Below are 19,075 nucleotides of genomic sequence, written 5' to 3' on the forward strand. Positions count from 1 at the left end.
ATGTATATTTTATGAGGGGGACTAAAACAGTCTGCGGCCATCTTTAATGTACCTGCCAGCTAATGTTCTGTATTTATCACATGTTGATAGATATGCTCACATGTTGGCCTGAGCCAAATCAAGCCGCTTCAACAGGGTGCCAAATTGTGCGTAGGGGAGATTATCCATGTTATCTGGATCTGCCTCCTGGAGAACTCCGGACTTAATTTCAATTTTGCTGCGAAGATGTTGTGCATGATTTAGTTGCTCTGTCAAACCAGAGTCGCCTGCTTCCTGTCTCTCTGGTTCTAATTCAGTCTCCCTGCTTCTGTCTCTATCACCGTCTCTTCTTCTTCTCCATTGTTTCTTTACTCCCCTCTGCTCTCCCGCCTCCATCAGTCATTCTCTCCCTCAGCTCACGTTAGCTCCCAGACAACAGAGATAAAGCGCTCCTCTCCTGCATTATCAAGCCCTCCGTCCGCTACCTGCACACAGAGATTATTACAGAAGAGAGGGAGGGAGATTGTGCCTCTCTCTTTATCTGCCCCCATCTCTTCCAATTCCCTGGCATCTTCCTGTAGCTGCTGTAGGAGCAACAGGAAGGAAAACCGAAAACAAAACAAAGGCCCTAAAACCGCAAGCCAAACATTTTATTTACGTGCTCACCTGTAGAGGCTGACGGCGTACCTGAGGATGGAGCCGTATTGATCAGAGATTCCTATCATGTGATATTCAACAGGAATTGTCGTGTCATGACCTCTGATGAAACGTGGTTGGACTGCAACACGGCTGGCCTGACTGAACAACAGACCCAGTCTTTTCTTCATATGGAGGGAAAGATGAATTCTATCATAGTAGTTATGAAGAAATCCAGCCATTTTACAGACATGACCCCACTGTTTTTTTTTCTGTTTTCTCTATTTTTTCTTCATCCATTGTTACTTTTATTCCCTTTTCTTTGTCTTTCTTCTCTGTCCATTTACCTTTTTCAAATTTTCCTATTTTTCCTCTTACTTTTTCCTTTTTACCCAATCTGCTTTTTATTTTTTCTCATTTTTCCCTATTCTTTTTTCCTTTTTCCTATTTTGCTTCTGTTTCTTCCTTTCCTTGCTTTTCCTCTTTCTCCTTTTTTATCTATTGTATTTTTTCTCTTTTTTCACAATTTTAATCTGTTCTTTTTTTCTTTCCCCAAATTTTCTTTTCCCCCTATTTTGTAGTTTTTCTTTCCTTTCATTAAAAAAGAATACAATGTCTTGATCACACCTTTAATGTTAAAAACATTAAAGGGCATATTTTATGTTGCTAGAACCAATGTAAATAAATCACAGTCCTCTGGTTCAAAGCAGAATGTTTTGTTTTCTGACACAATGAGAGTTATTACACTATCTACATGAATTAATATCTCTAGTGTTACACAATATTCTTTGGTCAAAAGAAGTGACAGAAACATGCATGGAACAAAGGATACACACACACACATTATATACAGTATATATATATATATACACTGTTATCCTTTGCTGTATTTTCTACAGTTAAATACCACAAAATGCCCAGTAAAACTACCATAAGACATCTTTACAAGTAGTTACTGTAATTTGCATTGCATTATGGGTATAGTACATAGTATTACAGTAACTTACTGTATGTTTTGAATTTGCAGTAATTTACTGTTTACACATTACAGTAGTGGTACTGTACTTATAATATACAGTAAGAATTATATTTGATTCCCAACGGTCATCATACACTGTTAGCCTTTGCTGTATTTATTACAGTTAAATACCACAAAATGCCCAGTAAAACTACCATAAATAGGGTGACCATATTTTCAGTTGGGAAAACCAGGACACGTTGTAGCGAGGGGGGGTCTGAAAGCGGGGAAACTCTTTTGTAAATAGTAGGTAAACATACATTTGCGCTTTCGTATGTTGTTTTCGTACTGACAGCCACGCTATCTATCTTCTGATTAAGAACAGGGCTGCCCGCACTGACGCGGCTCAGGGATTACGTCACACGCAGGGCCGTGCGCAGTGCCCTAGTGCCTGTAAATATAATGGTCCAATGAAGGTAATTTAAAAAACAGGACATTTCCTCACTTTCTAAAAAAACCCCGGGACGCCCGGGACAGGACGTGAAATACGGACATGTCCCGGGAAATACGGACGTTTGGTCACCCTACCATAAGACATCTTTACAAGTAGTTACTGTAGTTTGCATTGCATTATGGGTATAGTACATAGTATTACAGTAATTTACTGTATGTTTTGAATTTGCAGTAATTTACTGTTTACACATTACAGTAGTGGTACTGTACTTATCATATACAGTAAGAATTATATTTGATTTCCAACGGTCATCATAGCTGCTTCATCGTGGTTCCCTGTTTCTGTATTTTTACTCCTTTAGTGGTTAACATATTTTTAAGGCAGAAAGAGAGCATGTACTTTTGTTTTTTTCACATCCTAGCTAACATTAATATGCAGTTTATCTAGCTACGTCATCAAGCGTGGCTTCGCTTCCAACTGTTTTCTGATGACGTTTGTTTTAAACTCCGAAGCTTTTTCTCTCCAAGTGCAAGTGCAGCTCTGTCTCCGTGCTGTGGGCTCACACTGCTTCAGCTCTTCAAGACAGGTAAAAAACCACTTCTTAGAAAACTGTTTGAAGCCAAAGCCTAGTCTGGAAATGTACATTTTAGATGGAGTTAACGTAACTTATAGCATCATGCTATAATGCTATAACTTAGCATTATAGCATGAGCTCGTTTGTGCTGGTTAGCCTGGTAAAATAACGTTACCTTTACTAACTCTGGTGTTTTATATAACTGGCATATTGCAACCTTATAAGTTACGTGTCTGTAAATGAGGTGAAAGATAGGAAAATATGATGGTGTTACTTTTTGAGCTGGTTCGGAATTAACGTTAGCAAAGGTGCTAATTTTACCGCTGAAGGTTTTAGCTTGACTTTTACCGCTTAATCTTCCTCGGGCGGCTTTGGGTTGAGATTAGCTCAGTGCTGAGTGTCTGTTAGCATTGTTGTTACATCCTTTGTCGAACAATATAACCTTAACTGATAATTGATCCCCCCCCCTTCTCTCTTTTTTTTTTTTTTACATCTAATGACTGTTCATTTGTTTAAACCATGATCTTGCAGATGTTAAAAGTGCAGATTAGCTATGTAGGTCAGCAAGGATGAATTTCTAACTTTGTTCTTTTTTTTCTTTTCTTCAGATGACCTTTTTTTTTAACTCCTAAGCTTTTTCCCTCCAAGTGGCTGTGCAGTTCTGTCCTGCTGACTGCTAACATAGCTTCATCTCTTCAAAAGACAAGACAACAGGTAAAAAGACAGCTCTTCAAACATATTTGAAGCCACAAAATAGTCTGGAAATGTAGAGGAGCAGCTAACCTAATCTATAACTTTGAGCTTGCTACAGCTGGTTAGCCTGCTAAAGTACCATTACATCTCCAACATAGTGTATAAGAGTCTGTAAATGAGGACAAAGGTGAAAAACATTAAAGTAGTTTCTGTTATTTTTTGAGTTGGTTCAGCCACAGTGGCAGGTGGACAAAAAAGTTAATTTCCAACCCTGGTTACACCTAAGGACTGTTCACATGTTTAAACCATGCTCCTGTAAATTTAAAGTTAAGTCAGTACTAACAGGTGCAACTATGTACAGGTGTAAATTCTGCAGCATTTGTACTTCAGAATTTACAGAATTTTGTAGTCATGTGAAGAAACATCAACACACAGCTAATTATCGGTTTGCATGTGGAATAGAGCAATGTCCTGCTTCCTTCAGAACATTTTCTGCATTCAGGTCCCACATGCACAGGAGTCACCGCCATTGTAGAAGTCAGACTGAACACTTGTGGAATGTAATGCTTTAAAAAATGCATTTAGCCCCACAAACTGTCATTCACATCCGCTGTTTCAGAGTGGTAGCAGGATGTAGGAGTAAAATCTAGTCTAGTCTCCGGGATGAGGTTCTCAAAAACCTGTTGTAATCTGAGTGAACTGGCCCTTTAAATATAAATTACTACCAGTAATTCATATTTAAGAGAGTTTTCCTTTTATGTTTTAAAGGTATCTTCCACCAAGATGTCTGTTGAAATGGAAATGACCTTACCCACTACACCAAGGGTAATCATGCTTGGTAAGAGGAATATTTTCTATCACTATAATTTTTTCGTAGCAATGTATGTAATTGTTATGGTAGTCTGTACTTTTACTCACTAGCGTTAGCCTGACAAGGGTTTGTCTATTTTAGGAAATAGCTTGATGTCTGCAACCCGGTGGATGGTCAGTATGGAGGAGAAGGTATTTTTCCAGCCTGAGCAACTACATGACTTTGCCAGCGTCCTTGCTGTCTTTTTTGGGTCATATTCTGTCTTCAATCTGGAGTATCAGGAGTCAGCATCCACCACGCTGGAGATGATACAATGGCAAGTACTCTACACCAAGCCATTTATGAATTAAATTTAATGACAGTTTGACTGATGATGAAGAACCATAGCTGATTGCTGTATTGTACGTCTTCATTAAAAATTACAATTAATATATTTTATTTCTGTTAAAAGATTCTTTGTGAGGATCAATCCAGATGTTGGTACCAAATGCACAGCCAAAGTCGGTACAAGCCGCAAGACGGGAAGTCTTGTCAAGAAGAAAGTAGTCAGTGTCAACTCCCAGATCACCACCTTCTTCCAACAACTTGCTGAATTTGAATGGAGGACTTCCAACTAGGTAAGTATTTTACCAAATGTAAATGTTTATTATTTTGTTGTCTTTTCCTCCTATCTTGCATGCTCTGACTTTACTTTAGCCTTTTTAATATGATTTTAATGATTATTTACAAATGCCATGTGATTCCTACACAATAGCCCTTTAGAGTAGCCTACATCTTTTCTGTGTCCGTGGTAAAAAGTGGATGTCGCTGCATCTCTTAATAAATCACAGAAATGTATAAGTGTGTAGTCGTTTAAGTGTGGTGTATTTTTATACTATGCAGTTTTCAGTTTATTAGGCACACCTTTGCAGTAATCCGTCAGCACCAACAAAATGACTAAAAAGATTGTTGTACTTCATCGTCCCCTTGGGGACATTTGTAGTACGTAATCTTTTGAATTACTGAAGACTGACTGACTGACTGCTTTTGCCATAAACAATCCAAAAACCTGAAGTGAAGCCAGTCCTGCTCATTCTTTATGCAGCTTCTATTATCACTTCAGTCCAATTGATTTTTTTTTAAAACAAATTATCAACTTAATGCTGCTTTATGACAAAGATTTTATGCATGTGAACATTGTCACTTCAGCTTAATTTGTCAACTTCCTGTCGATTTGAAAATGTAGATAACTTCCTGACCATCTCATGACCTCCCACATTGTCTGTCTTATTCTTTACAGTTCAGCTTCCACAAGATGGATCCCACTGATTTTGTTTGACGAATGGAATAAAAGTTCTTCTGATGTAGGAAATGTGTTCTATGGTTTTGTTGTTTTACAGCACATTATATTGTATTGTGACATTGTTTTTTATGACATTGCGAATATGTAAATGGATTTTATTTCTACAAATCTGCTGAAAATAAATACCTGTTATTCACAGTACTTGGACTAAAATTTCTTTTATGAAATTTTTCGGTTTATGGTAAAATATTCTTATCTTAAAGAAATGTAAACTTTAATTTACAGTAAAACTCTGACATTATGTTGTGAAACAAGTTTACAGTAGACCAGCTTTACTATAAAATACAATTACTGTATTATACTAGAAACTACATTTACAGTAATGCAGTTATAACTGTAAAGCACACTCACAGTAAAAATTAACTGTGAAATATCATAACAGTAAAGGTACTGTAGAATGGTAATTACAGTAACTTACTGGCAACACTGTTGCCAGTAAGGGTACTGTTGCCTTACTGGCAACAGTGTTGCCAGTAAGAGTACTGTAGAATGGTAATTACAGTAACTTGCTGGCAACAGTGTTGCCAGTAAGTTACTGTAAAATTACAATAAAAGGTCTAACAGTGTATACAGTACAATATATATATATATATATATATGCCGCCGGGGATGCGTGCATTTATCAGACCCAAAACCCATGCGGGGTGCGGATCCTCTCACGGGGGGCCCGCCCCGGCCCGCTTTGGTGACTCTAGATAACCAGGGGCCACAATACGAATGCCCCCGGCCGTCCCTCTTAATCATGGCCCCAGTTCAGAGAGAAGAAAACCCACAAAATAGAACGTGAGTCCTATTCCATTATTCCTAGCTGCGGTATTCAGGCGACGGGGCCTGCTTTGAACACTCTAACTTTTTCAAAGTAAATGCTTCGAGCGTTTACTTTGAAATATATATATATATAGATATACAGTATATATATATCTATATAGATATATATATCTATCTATATATATATAGATAGATATATATAAAACAATAACTCAAACCCAAGAGAGAAACTCAAACCTTTAGTTCCCCCTATAGTTCACATTAAAACAAATTCAGAAACATTGCATGATGTCAAGTTCCTGCCAAATGCTAATGTTTGGCTTATAATACATCCTTTTCTATAGGTTACCATGAATTAATGTGGACCTCTTAAAGAATTCAGTGTAACAGTAGACAGTGTAAGCTCTGTCTGGCATTAAAAACATGGAGGTTACTTACTGGACTGGACCGGATTTCTTTGGCATAGAGCGGTTGGAGGAACTCAGAGTCTCCCTCTAGTTTCACGCCCTTTTCTGTTATTCTCAGGTTGCCCATGCCGTCCTGTCAGGAACAAGAAGCAGCCGTGCTTAGTTCAATTTAGAAAACATCTCTTCTCAAATAATAGCATTTTATATTTAACATAAATGGACAACTTTTACAGTAGCTGAACACAAAACATGTTCTGGACGAACCCAGCGGTCCATCTCCAGAAACTTCTGTTATTCCTTTTCTTAAAAAAAAAAATATATATTTCAAGAATCTTTAATTTTTGAATTTTGAAAAAGCATGCATGGATAAAACCATTTTTCTCCAGTTGTGTATTTCACACAATCAAGTGGGTAACCAGAATGATCGAGATCCAAAATGGATGGGAAAAATAAAAATGTGATTCTCTCATTCTTAACCAGACAGGCATTTGAAACTTTGTCAAAAACTATATATAAACATAAACTTTTTTTGGCTGCTTTAGAAATATTTTATTTGCAATACATTTGAGGGGGCAGGGCATCGACAAGGTAAATACAAAGATCATGATGCATAATTTCATTTTAACTTTTGTTGTGTTTACTTTCTTGTTGATTGATTGATATGATCTCTGGATTTGAGCATTTAACATTTTTTACTTGATGCTCATCTGTTTCATACATTTACTGTTGTACATGACACTAAATATAATAATTACTTTATTAAAAAACAACAATGATAATTATAGTCTTATAATCTTAATAACTTCAATAAAATTATTAACACTCTTCTTCAAAAATAATATTTTATAATAATGACCTTTGTATTTTTATTACTAATTAGAAAAATAATAAAATTCAAATTCTTCTACTACTACTACTACTGCTAATGAAAATAAAATAATAATATTAATAATAATGTTGTCAAAAAACTAATAATAACAATAATGCCTGTCATACATTTTTATTACTGGCATGCAAACAGGAATGTGTGGGACTTTTTGCACCAGATTTTGCACCAGATTGTTGACAGTCAGATTTTGGCTTAGGAGCTGTTAACGAGCCTCTGCCTCATGCAAACCGTCACTCACGCTCAAATGAAATGTTGATGACGCCTCCTGTATCTTGGCCCCCTCCACATCTAACTGTCAGACGTCAGGTGGCTTCAGACCCATCTCACATCCATATTCCGACCAAATTACATCCCATTCTGTCACAGTTCATCATGGGTGGTAAACTTATGATTCCAAAAATAACCAAAGCATGTGGAATTGATTTCAAACGCTCACTGAGCTCCACAACAAAAAATAGCAGCTTGAATTCCTTCAAACTTTGTGTTTTTGATTATGTTCACATCTCCAAACAGAAGCCTTTAAAGGACAATTTTTGTTTTGCTGAACGGAAAAAAACACCAAAAGCTTCTGCATGCTGCTTTTGGAAAATTACATTTTTCAAGCCCTCAGCAGGTGCTGAAATAATTTCATACATCTGCATAAACACCAGAGGAGGGAAAAGAAGACAGGAAGTTTATCCACTGAATTAGAGCACTGAACATTTCAGCGTTATCTGCAGGAAGTACAAGTTCAAGGTAAACACTATTGACCCAGCAGTAACGATGATGGAATACACAAAGAGCAGCCTTTTCATAGAAATGTTTAGATTTTGATATGCTATGATTCACTGTATTGTTACAAAAATATCAAAACGTGTAATCAAAAAAGGATCCATCTTCCTGTTTTCATTCAGTCCTTTGACTCGTCAGGTTCTGACCAGCAGAATGAGATCCCAAACTTACTGAGGACGATCCGAAAACATAATCCTCCCCACACACACTGCGTAAAATATATTAAAATTCATGGGCCTTGGTGGCAGCAGAGCAAGTGAAATACTGGATTATTCCCAGTTGGGAATCATGAGACGTCTCACTGCTCTTCCTGCTACTTAATTTCCCCAAAGTTTGATGATGAAACCCAACGAGAAGCACATACAGATCAGCTCTGTCACCCGCACTAAGACGAGCTGGAGTAGCACTTCCTAGCAGGAGAGAGGCTATAGCTTAACTTCCTGGTTAAATAGGAAACAGAGAAGAAAAAATTGAAAAATAGAAAAAAAATCTGCTCATTTTCAGAATTTCAGGAGGCCTGAATAAGAGATGGTGCAGCTATTTTTGGGACAGGTAAGACCGAGGCAGAGAAGTGTTCATCCACTGCTGTCATTCATAATGACTGTTTCTTTCCTTTACATCCTGAAGCTCAACAGTACAGGTAGGTGTGCAATAACACATTTGACTCTGTAGAGGGCAATACACTATGTTGTAATACATGATGTGCCTTTTACAGATGGTAGGTATCAACAAGACTGAATCTAACACTTTAGCATTAATTAGCTCCTGCAAAATATCATGTTGGGATAGTACCTTAGTGTTGGTGGAACTAATATCTTATGATTAGCGCTTTAGTTAGCTTACTCTAAACACCACTTTGGTGTACAGTAGCACCAAAGTGCTACACCAAAGAACTAAAACTCTGGTGTTTAGTTCATAAACACCAGAACTAGTGCTTATGATTACCGCTTTAGGGTTAGCACAACTAACTTTTCAGTTGGAGGTGACCACCACTGCCAGCTTCCAACATAGACTCAGTGAGGAAAAAAAACTGAGGTTATCCAGGTAAAGTTATAAGCTTGAACTTGGAATCAGCTGACTAGCATCTCAAAAGCATTATGATAATAAAGGGTTTCTTATAAAGCCTTGATAAACAAAACTGGTAAATAATTTTGTTAAATACATCATCCAGGGGTACTGCGGTGGTTCAGGGGTAACGCACAACCCACATGTAGAGGGCTTAGTCCTCGATGTGGCAGTCATGGTTCGAGTCCAGCCTGATGACTGTCGCCGCATGCCTTCCCTTTCTCTCAGTACTTTACTATCTAACCACTTTCAAATAAAGAGAGTTGGTCAGGTTGATGTGACAAAGTATGATTTAACAGTTTTGTTACTTGGTGAAAACCCAGCATAATAATTCATTATGTACATGTCCAATAATTACATTTCTCTGCCATCATCAATAATGAGTGGAAATCTGCGTATTTAAAAGCCATGTGCAAATATGTTGAACATTTGTACTGAACTTTTGGCAAAGTCAGTACATTAAGGACGTTGAAATACATGTATATTTTTGTATTATTACACTTCTACTGACCCGCTACTGATGCAAACTGCGGATTGTTCACTGTAGATTTCACAAAGTGAATTATTCAATTTTAAAAAAGGAGTATTGGTCAAGATAGAACATGAAGATGACAAAATCAAAGATCTGCTCAGATGCTGAACTCGCTGTATTCCTGCTTCCCTCCTGATCTTGCACCCTTTTTATTTTGATCACTGCATGCGGCCCATTGAGCTGAGCAGGCATGAATAATTGAAGGTAACTGTGACCAGCATAGATACTCTGAGGTGTTCCTTTAACTCGCTGCTCTCCAGCTCCTACCACATACCATTAGTTCCTAAGAAAACCCTCGTATCTTCATGACCTAAATGAAACTCACATGTGTTCTTCCCCTTCTTAAATGAACATTTCTGAGACTGCTTTGGGCTTTTTTCCCTCTGAGAAGCATGAACATGTGCAGGCCATGAATAGGTCCTACTTATTTCCCATGCTGGGACAATAAAGACCATCCATCTGTTTCTGCAGCTCTGAATATGTCCCCCCCTCCATCTCTGGCCACGCTGGGACTTTCTCAGCCGCATCCATACGGTCACGATTTTACAACGCGGACAGATTGCTGTTTGTCATACTCATGCTCAAAGTGTGTAGCCGTAGGTCAACGGCATTTCAGCTCCAAGATGGTTCTTTTTTATTTTCTTGTAAGTTTTGAAAAATTAGAACGATGTATGTAGAAACATGGTGGTGAGGCTTGTATTCATCCCCAGGATGATATTTTATTACTTTGCAAAAACACAAATCTCACCAAGCATTTTTGGTCTCTTCTAGTTCAAAGATCTTCGTACACTTGAAATAAATGTTGTTGGAAAACTAACAAGTAACCCTTTGGAAAGATGCAGGAGCTTGTTTTAATAAATAATTTCTTAATATTAATGAAAAAGTACTAATTCCAGGGGCACAGTTGGTAGCTTCCTCCCACAGTCCAGAAACATGACTGTTAGGTTAATTGGTCTCTCTAAATTCTCCCTAGGTGTGAGTGTGTGTGTGCATGGTTGTGTGTCCTGTCCTGTCTGTGTTGCCATGCAATGGACTGGTGACCTGTCCAGGGTTGTCCCACCTGTTGCCTGAAACGTTCGCTGGAGATAGACACCAGCACCCCTCCTGACCCCACTGGGACAAGGGTGTACAGAAAATGGATGAATGGATGGAAGTACTAATTCCACTGGCAGATTATTTCACTTAAAGCCAGACAGTTTCCCAGGTTATAAGTAAAATAATTTTGACCAATATTAAGAAATGACTGACTTGAAACAAACTCCAATATCTTGTTGAAAAGTCACTTGTAAGTTAGTTTTGTCTTATTTCAAGTGTACGAACCCATTTACACTGGAAACTAGACCAAAAGATTTGGTAGGATTTTGTGATTTAGTTGTGTTTATATAGGAACACAGTAAAAACACAAAATCTTAATATCTATCTTGCTGAATAAACCTTAAAATCGATCCATAAGTGTCTCCATCCATTATTGCTTCCGTAAACAATGCGTGCTGTGTGACGTCTGTGTTCTTTTTCTGTGCATGGTGGTCATTTTTGTTTTGTAAATTATTAACACAGAAGTTTGACTTCAGCCGCATCTAATTTCACCAAAAAATCAGAATTGAGCATAAACATCTACTGTGCATACACAGTCAAAGTAAAGTTCCAGTATTTTTCTGTGTGGTCTTTGTTTGAACTCCGTTTCAGTTTGGAGCAAGTGAAAAACGTCTTGTAAAAAACCATCTGGGCCTCTGGTTCCTTCTGTTGTTCTACAGATTTATTTGACCCAGTGGAGTGCTGCACCACAAACAGAAGGAAAAATCAGGAGCAGAAATATAAAGACTGATGCTAACCCTGTGTCTTCGCTCATATCTGTCCTTTTATCGGTATCCATTCCACCTCTCTGTTCCCCGCTCCGTAAAGCTGACACCTTCAGAGGGCCAGGACGCGCTGCTGTCAATAACACTGAGCTCCCGGCCTCTTATCGAGTGTCTGCTCGATACGCATCAAGCCGCCACCCGAGGCTAAAGCAAATATAGACGTCTCTTAGGGAAATATTACAAGGAGTTGGACTTATTGCACGTCGCACACTAATCACAGCTCCGCATGTTTAAAAGGTGAAAGCTGTGTTTGAATACTCCTACGCAAGACGAGGTCTTCTGGGATCAAGTGTTTGAACTGTTCCACCCAGGAGTGAGAAAAGAAACTGCTGAACGTTCTCACACTCTGCTGCTGAAGGCCGTTATTACAGCTTTAATGATACGATGAAGCTGCTGCTGCTTAAAATAACTCACCGAGAGCTCCTGGAGACAAACAACTCAGATAAACAGTGTTTTAGTAACTTAAAGATAAACTCTGGATGCAGGAGTTTTTATCTGAACCGTTGTGGAGCATTAGATTTAGGGCTGAAACAATTAATCATCATGAAGTGATGATTGAAATAATCATTAACTAAAAGAAATTAATTGTTAACTTCTGGCATAAGAACTCTGAAAAAGGCCTTTTTTGAATCAACAACATGTCCACAGCAGTAGGTAAGAGCAAACTGCACAAAAAATTCTACATTTTGCATTTAAGATGACAAAAAAGTCTTAATATGTCTATAATTATGTTCCACTCTGAACTCCTCAAGTTGTACAGTTGTTGCTTTATCTGGTTTAAATTCTATAAAATCTCCTGTAAAGCAACTTTTGCTATCAAGTTCTTAGTTGGTTAATCAAAAAAAATTATTGATGTTAAGACAAACAGAAAGGCTGAGCTTTTCACATGTTCATGTTAGAAGTATATTTTAGCTACAAATGCATCCTTTACAAATTGCTGCAAATGTTCAAGTACTCACTAAACAAATGCTACGTTATTGCCTTCTAGGCAATAAGAAATTTATTTTCTAATGAACAAAGGTGTCGAGCTATTTGTTTATTTGTATTTTAAACATTTTTCTAATATTGTATAAAATAAGCTGTGAATAAGTTCCAATTAATCGGTTGTCAGAATAATCAATAAAAAAATCGATTACTTAATTTGTAGAATTTTGAACTGCGGTTGGGAGCCAGAAAAAAAAATGTGTCCAAGAACCACAAATGGTCCCCGGGCCCATTTGGACACACTTTGGACACCCCTCGTCTGCCATCTTTAAGCTTGTAATTTGTGGAGCTCGATTTTATGAAAATCTCCCAATAACAAATAAATAATAACAAAGCCAATAACAAAGCAAATGAATTGTGAATAATGTAGGACTACTGACTGTTGTTCATTCCCTCATAAACCAGCATACTCAGCTTTTGTGTTTCAGATGCAAATAAACAAAGGCTCTGGCCACCTGTGCACCATTTGCCAAAAAGCACTCAGATGGTAAAAAGATGGTTCAGCAAGCAACAATGGATCTCATCGAGCGCTCTTTCAATCAGCCAGTTGGGGGCCAACATGGCTCCGCTCCAAACTAATACATTTTACATCCTGTCTCTTTGATACCAGCAAAGTTTTTCTATACTGTTAGAGCAAAGAACCACCTGGAGCAGCAACTTGCAGAGGTTTGCTCTCTTTCTGTCGCTCCGCGGCTGATAGCTGCAGCGTCATGTAGCAACACCCTGCGATGGCTATCAGCCGAATTGGCTTTGAGATTGCTCTTCATCCTCCTCCTCCCTGCTCTGATTGAGGCCCTCAATGCGGTGCCGCATCATCCATCAACGGGATGAGAAAGCCGACGGAGGTGGGAGTTTGGCAGAGAAAGAACCAAAGAATGAAAGATGAAAGGGAGGAGAGCGGGCCGGGGGGAAGGTGGTCCTGATGGAGTCAGGATGAGATAAGACTGAGTAAAATAGATAAACACAGAGAGAAACAGGAGTAAAGAGAAGAGAGTAACGACTGCATATGTTCATGAGTGGACAAAGCTGGGAAGTCAAATTGTTGTGGACCTTTAAGCATCTGCTGCTCTTCCTGGTGTCATTTTGAAAAGCCAGTCTGCATGAAAACAATTGTACCATTCATAAACGGTTCAAAATGTCAAAGTATACACGTGTGCAGCTTTTTATCAACCCCAAACAGCAATAGCTTTTAGATGGGAACCCCTTTACTAACCCACAGGTAATGCTACAAAAAATGTAAAGAAACATCAACTTTTTGAATGGTTTTTTTCTCACCTTTAGAAGAAAATAAAGTGAGAATAAAAATTTATTAAAATCAGACTTAAAAATAAAATGTCAGATGTTTTCATACCATCATCAGATGTGATGATGGTATGAAAACATCTAACATTTTATTTTTAAGTCGTGTTGCCCAGCTCCAGTGTGAAGCCTTTCTCTCTAACTTTGGTCAATACCAACACAAGGTTAGCACACGGTTGCTGCTAATTTGTTGCCTCCACATCCATGTTGTAATTCTCAGGTTCCACCACATCCGAAAGGAACAGTCTCATAGATTAACACCGCTCTAACTCTTCAAACACTATAAACATTTCTGGTCAAATCAATCACATATCAACAACCCTGTAGGGTCAAATGTTGATTTGATGGTTTATTAGACTTTTCCTCTCAGGAATGGGAATCAAAGATTTCAGCCATCAAACTCCTTTTGGACCTTCTGTCTGCTTGAAACTTTATTTATTTTTAAAAAAATCTCCTACGCAGGGCAGCTTAGAATAATAGCAATCTATATTTATCCCACATCTTCCAAATGATGATTTCCATACAAGTAATTCAAACAGAAAAACATGGTGTGGTTCCAGGTTAGATGTCAGAACAGCATGGTTGCCTTCATGAAAAGATAGAGAACAGCAGCGAGGCTTTTCAGAGGCGCCACCTCTGCTGCCTCCGCCTGCAGCCGCCAGTTGTCAGTGTCACAGAGGCTGATAGATTTCCTATTAACTCCATCTTCATCTGGGATGAATGCCACGGCCCTCGGAGGCCAACACCAGTGCACCATCAAGGACTTCACACCGACGGTGATTGAAGGGTGAAAGTAAAAGCCTGCAGGCTCGGGGCGGTGGATGAGAGAGCAGCAAAGAGACCGAACATAAGCTGCCGCTCACTTGATGGAATAACAAACACCGCAGACATGGAAGTTGATTTTGTTTACATTTAAGCACTGAAAAACATCTGAACGATGAGACAGTAAAGTTCCGTCAGACTTTAGAAAAGTGCATATACAGTAGGTTCCTCTTCAATGTGTCTTAATATTTAGGCAGAATTTGCTCCAAAGGGAGACTAAACTCATAGAAACACTGATTAGTCACAGGAAGACCTCAGCACTATGAACATAACCTGTAGACAAATTTAGTAAAGATGACCTTCCTTGGACAGGTTAGGATAGCTCTATTGTTTATACAAAACATGTCCATTATATTTTTTGCATAAAATCTTTCTTTGATTATGAGATTTCAGTCTGGTCAGTTCTGCCTGTTTTGACCTTCTTTCAGAATGAGCTGTTTTAGGGCCTCTTGTCACTTTAAATTCAAATAAGTTGCTGTTGGCCACGCCCCCAACTAGCAAGTGGAAATGGCTTCAAGCAGATGCACATCTATACAATTTTACATCTTTGAAAAGCATTTGTAGAGCCTCCTGCACAGCCATTAAGAATGCAGCAAGTGGTTTCTGGATGGTACGTCAACACAACAACATAATACTTGACTTTTCCAGCAGCCATTATACAGCGGCTACGGCAGTAATACCAGCTGACCAAACTTGCTGGAGCTCCGCTTGGATTGCTAGGTGATGGGAAGAACTTAGCTGGGTTTATATGCCGTCTACAAGGCAAAAACTAGTTCATGCTCTTCTTTCGGTCCTGAGAAGCCCCAACTGGTTAAAATATTCACTAGAGGAGATGCTGTCTACAAGACAAGTACATCTGCTTTTCCCCCTTTTTTATTCTGAATGTTTGAACTCAGATGACAGTTTTTAACTGATCTTGTGGAAATGACAAAAATAAACTCAACGGAACAAAAGAGAAAACCTTTAATGTCTTAACTTCAAGGACAACTCAAGACAGCCAGCCTTAATAGGGATAAAAGTTCCTAACACACACTCTAGATATGATAGTAACTTTGACAGTAAGTTGCTGTAATTATCTCTTGATTATTAAGTAATTACAGTTTTAATGGTACTTTGTGTCAAAGTTCCATCAAAGACAGAAGCAAACTCCGGTCACCGTCTCGACCATGTCTCATGGAGCGTGGTTAAACTTTTTCAAAATACATTTCTTACTTACTCCAAACCTAAAACCACTGAGCAAGTATACATAAAGAGCAAGGAGTAAAATTTGTACTCCTTAAAGGAAAGAGCAATTTCAGAACTTGATCCCAAGAGCTCATCACTCCCAGCTTTGGACAACTCCACTCACTTCCTGATTAATATTTGATTTGCTTTAAAAATCTCCTTCTCCGTGTCAAACCTCTCTGACTACAGCCTTCATTCAGATGTCCCCAAGTATTTCAGCTTTCCACTTTTTCAGAAAGAAGATTAAAACCCTCAGCTCTACTTCCTCTTGCACCAGGATTTTTCTCCATATAGCAACCCAGACCAGTTATCCAGTATTTCAACAAACCTTGAGAACTGAGATTTTATGAACTGCAACAACACTAAGCAATTCATGTAAGTACAATGATGCATAGTTTGAAAAATGTTTTACTCCGATTTACTGTGATACCCCTAAAAAAAAAACCTCATTGAAACTAATTGCTTGTGTGTAGTTCTCAACGACTATAGACCATCAGTGAACAAACAGCATCATGAAGCCCAAGTAACACACCAGATAGATCAGGGACAAAGTTCTGGAGAAGTTTAGTGGCATTTTTACACCTGACAGTCTGGAAGACTCGGTTTGATTGGGGACAAAAATTGCAATATTGGTTACATTTTCAGCTGGTGTGGTTACCTTCAACACTGCACTGTGTCAAACGAATCACTCTTTGAAAAACCTGTTCAACCCTCTCGCCTGTGGTGGCGCTGCACCAAGTACCGCTGAATAGACAAAAACCTCTGAAGAAGACACTGAGCAAACCTTTCTTCTTCATGAAATGCAAATGAAAATGGTGAGGTGTCAGATGTTAGCAGTTGTAGACCTGAGGTTCACCTTCCATTAGGACAACAGACCTGCTCTAGAGACAGATATCAGTCTTCCAAGCAAAAGGGTGCAAAGATGGCAGCTAACATAAAAAAGTTCAAATATGACTCCTTTTGAGAACACCTGGTAATGGACATTTTCATTTTATTCTTATTTGTTTGTATTTGCTGCAACAGACTGGCGACCTGTCCGGGGTGACCCCGCCTCTTGCCCAAAATGTCTTGCTGGAAATGGGTACCAGCAGCCCACCTGACAATGGTATAAGAAAATGAATGGATTGATGGATGTATTTGGTTATATTTTGGAAATGACTACTCAGATACAGTCATAAATGTATAAATATACAGTTTAAGCTTCATTCAAAACTGTGGGAATTGTTGAGCAATCAGAGTATGTTTCTCTGGTCTAAGGACTCCTTCTATAGTTTCATAAATACGGGTCGCTACTGGAATAAAAATAAAAATTTCTCTAATCTGGAAAAGTTTCGAAAGCCTTAAAGACAAAGGTTACTCCAAAGTAAAGAAAAGACATGAAAATGTAAATCTCTGCACTCCAGATTTTTTTTTCAACAGAAGCAAAGTCATCACCTTAAAACTGAATCCTCTAAATCTCTCTACTACATCCTTTCAAGTTTCCCCCTTCTTTGTTTTATTGCTGTTGACTCCGGAGGTCCTAAGATGATGTCTTCTTTCTAAGGGGACCGGATCTCTTTCCTGACCCGACATGAGTCCTTCGATTCTTGTTTTGACCCGTTCATGACTTACTGCCTGCCCTTTTGGAGCTAAAATAATTACTCACTCTGGGACAAATAAAGATGCTATGGCTGTTTTTCTAAGGAAAAAAAAATTATACGGCAAAGAGGCCAGAGCGCAAATCATTAAAAGCAGACATGTCCATTCTTTGGAAAAACATGGTGTACCTGTGGAAAAAAAAAATCTGTTTTTTGTTGTTGCTTTTTTTGTAGTAACATGTGGAGCTGCTTAGATTTATCAATTAAAATCAATTTCTTGAAGAACATGGAGGAACGAGAGGAAATTCTTTTCCATCTTTATGCTCTTAACAGTTTAATTAAAGCAAATATTTTGGTGAAATTCTGGGTAAATGTCGAGGAAATGAACCTTTAGAACAACTGGCAGAATGAAGATAAGAGAGAATAAAGAAACCTCATTCACCCATTTTTCATATTTGAAGTAATAGGAAAAAAACTAACTGATAAAACTCATTCAGTATTTTTAGTGCCATGAGAAAGTATTTCAGTCTTTTATTTTTGCTTATGTTTCATATCAAACAATTTCTAGTTGGAAAAACAACCTGACTAAATACAGAATGCAATTTTGAATGTTGACTTGATTTCATAAAGGAAAAGGCTATCCAACCCAAAGGTCCCATTTATTATAGAATATCAGTGGTCAGCAAGCTTCCACTAATCTGCTAATGCAGAACTAATTTTCGTTTGGTGTTTTTTCTAACTTTGGAAATACCTAGTGCACTTAACTTCCCCTAAGTTAACTATTCCAGATACATTTGAAATGTATCTGGTCCATGTTTTAATTCACTAAAACATGGACAGCAGAGAACAGTTGGTCGTAGTCTTTCAAAGGTAAATATAATTTGAACTGAAATTAGTGATTTAGCACCAGCTACCACAAAAAAAGTTGCCATAGCGCTTAGCTAGCTTGGTTTACAGAAATAATGTTTATGACTAGTGAGTAATTTTTACCTAAATCCTGCAGTTACTGTTGTTCACCACTGTAGAAGATTATTCAAACTATTTCATGGGTTTAAGTGCTTTTTACCCATCTTTAGAATTAAATCATCTTATTATCATCTTATATAAAGAGTTTCTTGTCAAGATGGAAAAAAAAAATAAATACATTTTGCTTTTCTTTCAGTCCTGAAAAGCCTCAAACGGTAGACATAGGCACCTTAAATAGAGCTGGACAGGAAAAGAAAACATGTGGAAGGCTGAAAACATCCAGACAGCTCCACATGAAGCTCTTTAAATAATAGGCACAGCAAAGATGAAGTGAGAAAGAGACACTGGCACAGCATGGTGGGCTTTGGGAGTAGATAAAAACTTTTTTATCTAGAATATCTGTTTCCCAGAGCCTGGACATGTCAGTGTTTTGTCATTGATTGAGACAGCTGAGTTGGTTCTGAC

General features: G+C 38.1%; 1 protein-coding gene across 2 annotated transcripts in view; it reads right to left on the reverse strand.

Annotated features, from left to right (window-relative positions):
* The window catches only part of sgcd (sarcoglycan, delta (dystrophin-associated glycoprotein)), a 259,342-nt gene that overhangs the window by 68,825 nt on the left and 171,442 nt on the right, over positions 1 to 19,075 (reverse strand). For both annotated transcript variants that reach the window (XM_032576208.1, XM_032576207.1), the window contains one exon: positions 6,654 to 6,755. In XM_032576208.1, coding sequence (XP_032432099.1) covers positions 6,654 to 6,755 — 102 coding nt within the window. The remainder of the gene's footprint in view (positions 1 to 6,653; positions 6,756 to 19,075) is intronic.

Source organism: Xiphophorus hellerii, chromosome 11, assembly GCF_003331165.1.
Source record: "Xiphophorus hellerii strain 12219 chromosome 11, Xiphophorus_hellerii-4.1, whole genome shotgun sequence".
Classification (NCBI taxonomy): Eukaryota; Metazoa; Chordata; class Actinopteri; order Cyprinodontiformes; family Poeciliidae; genus Xiphophorus; species Xiphophorus hellerii.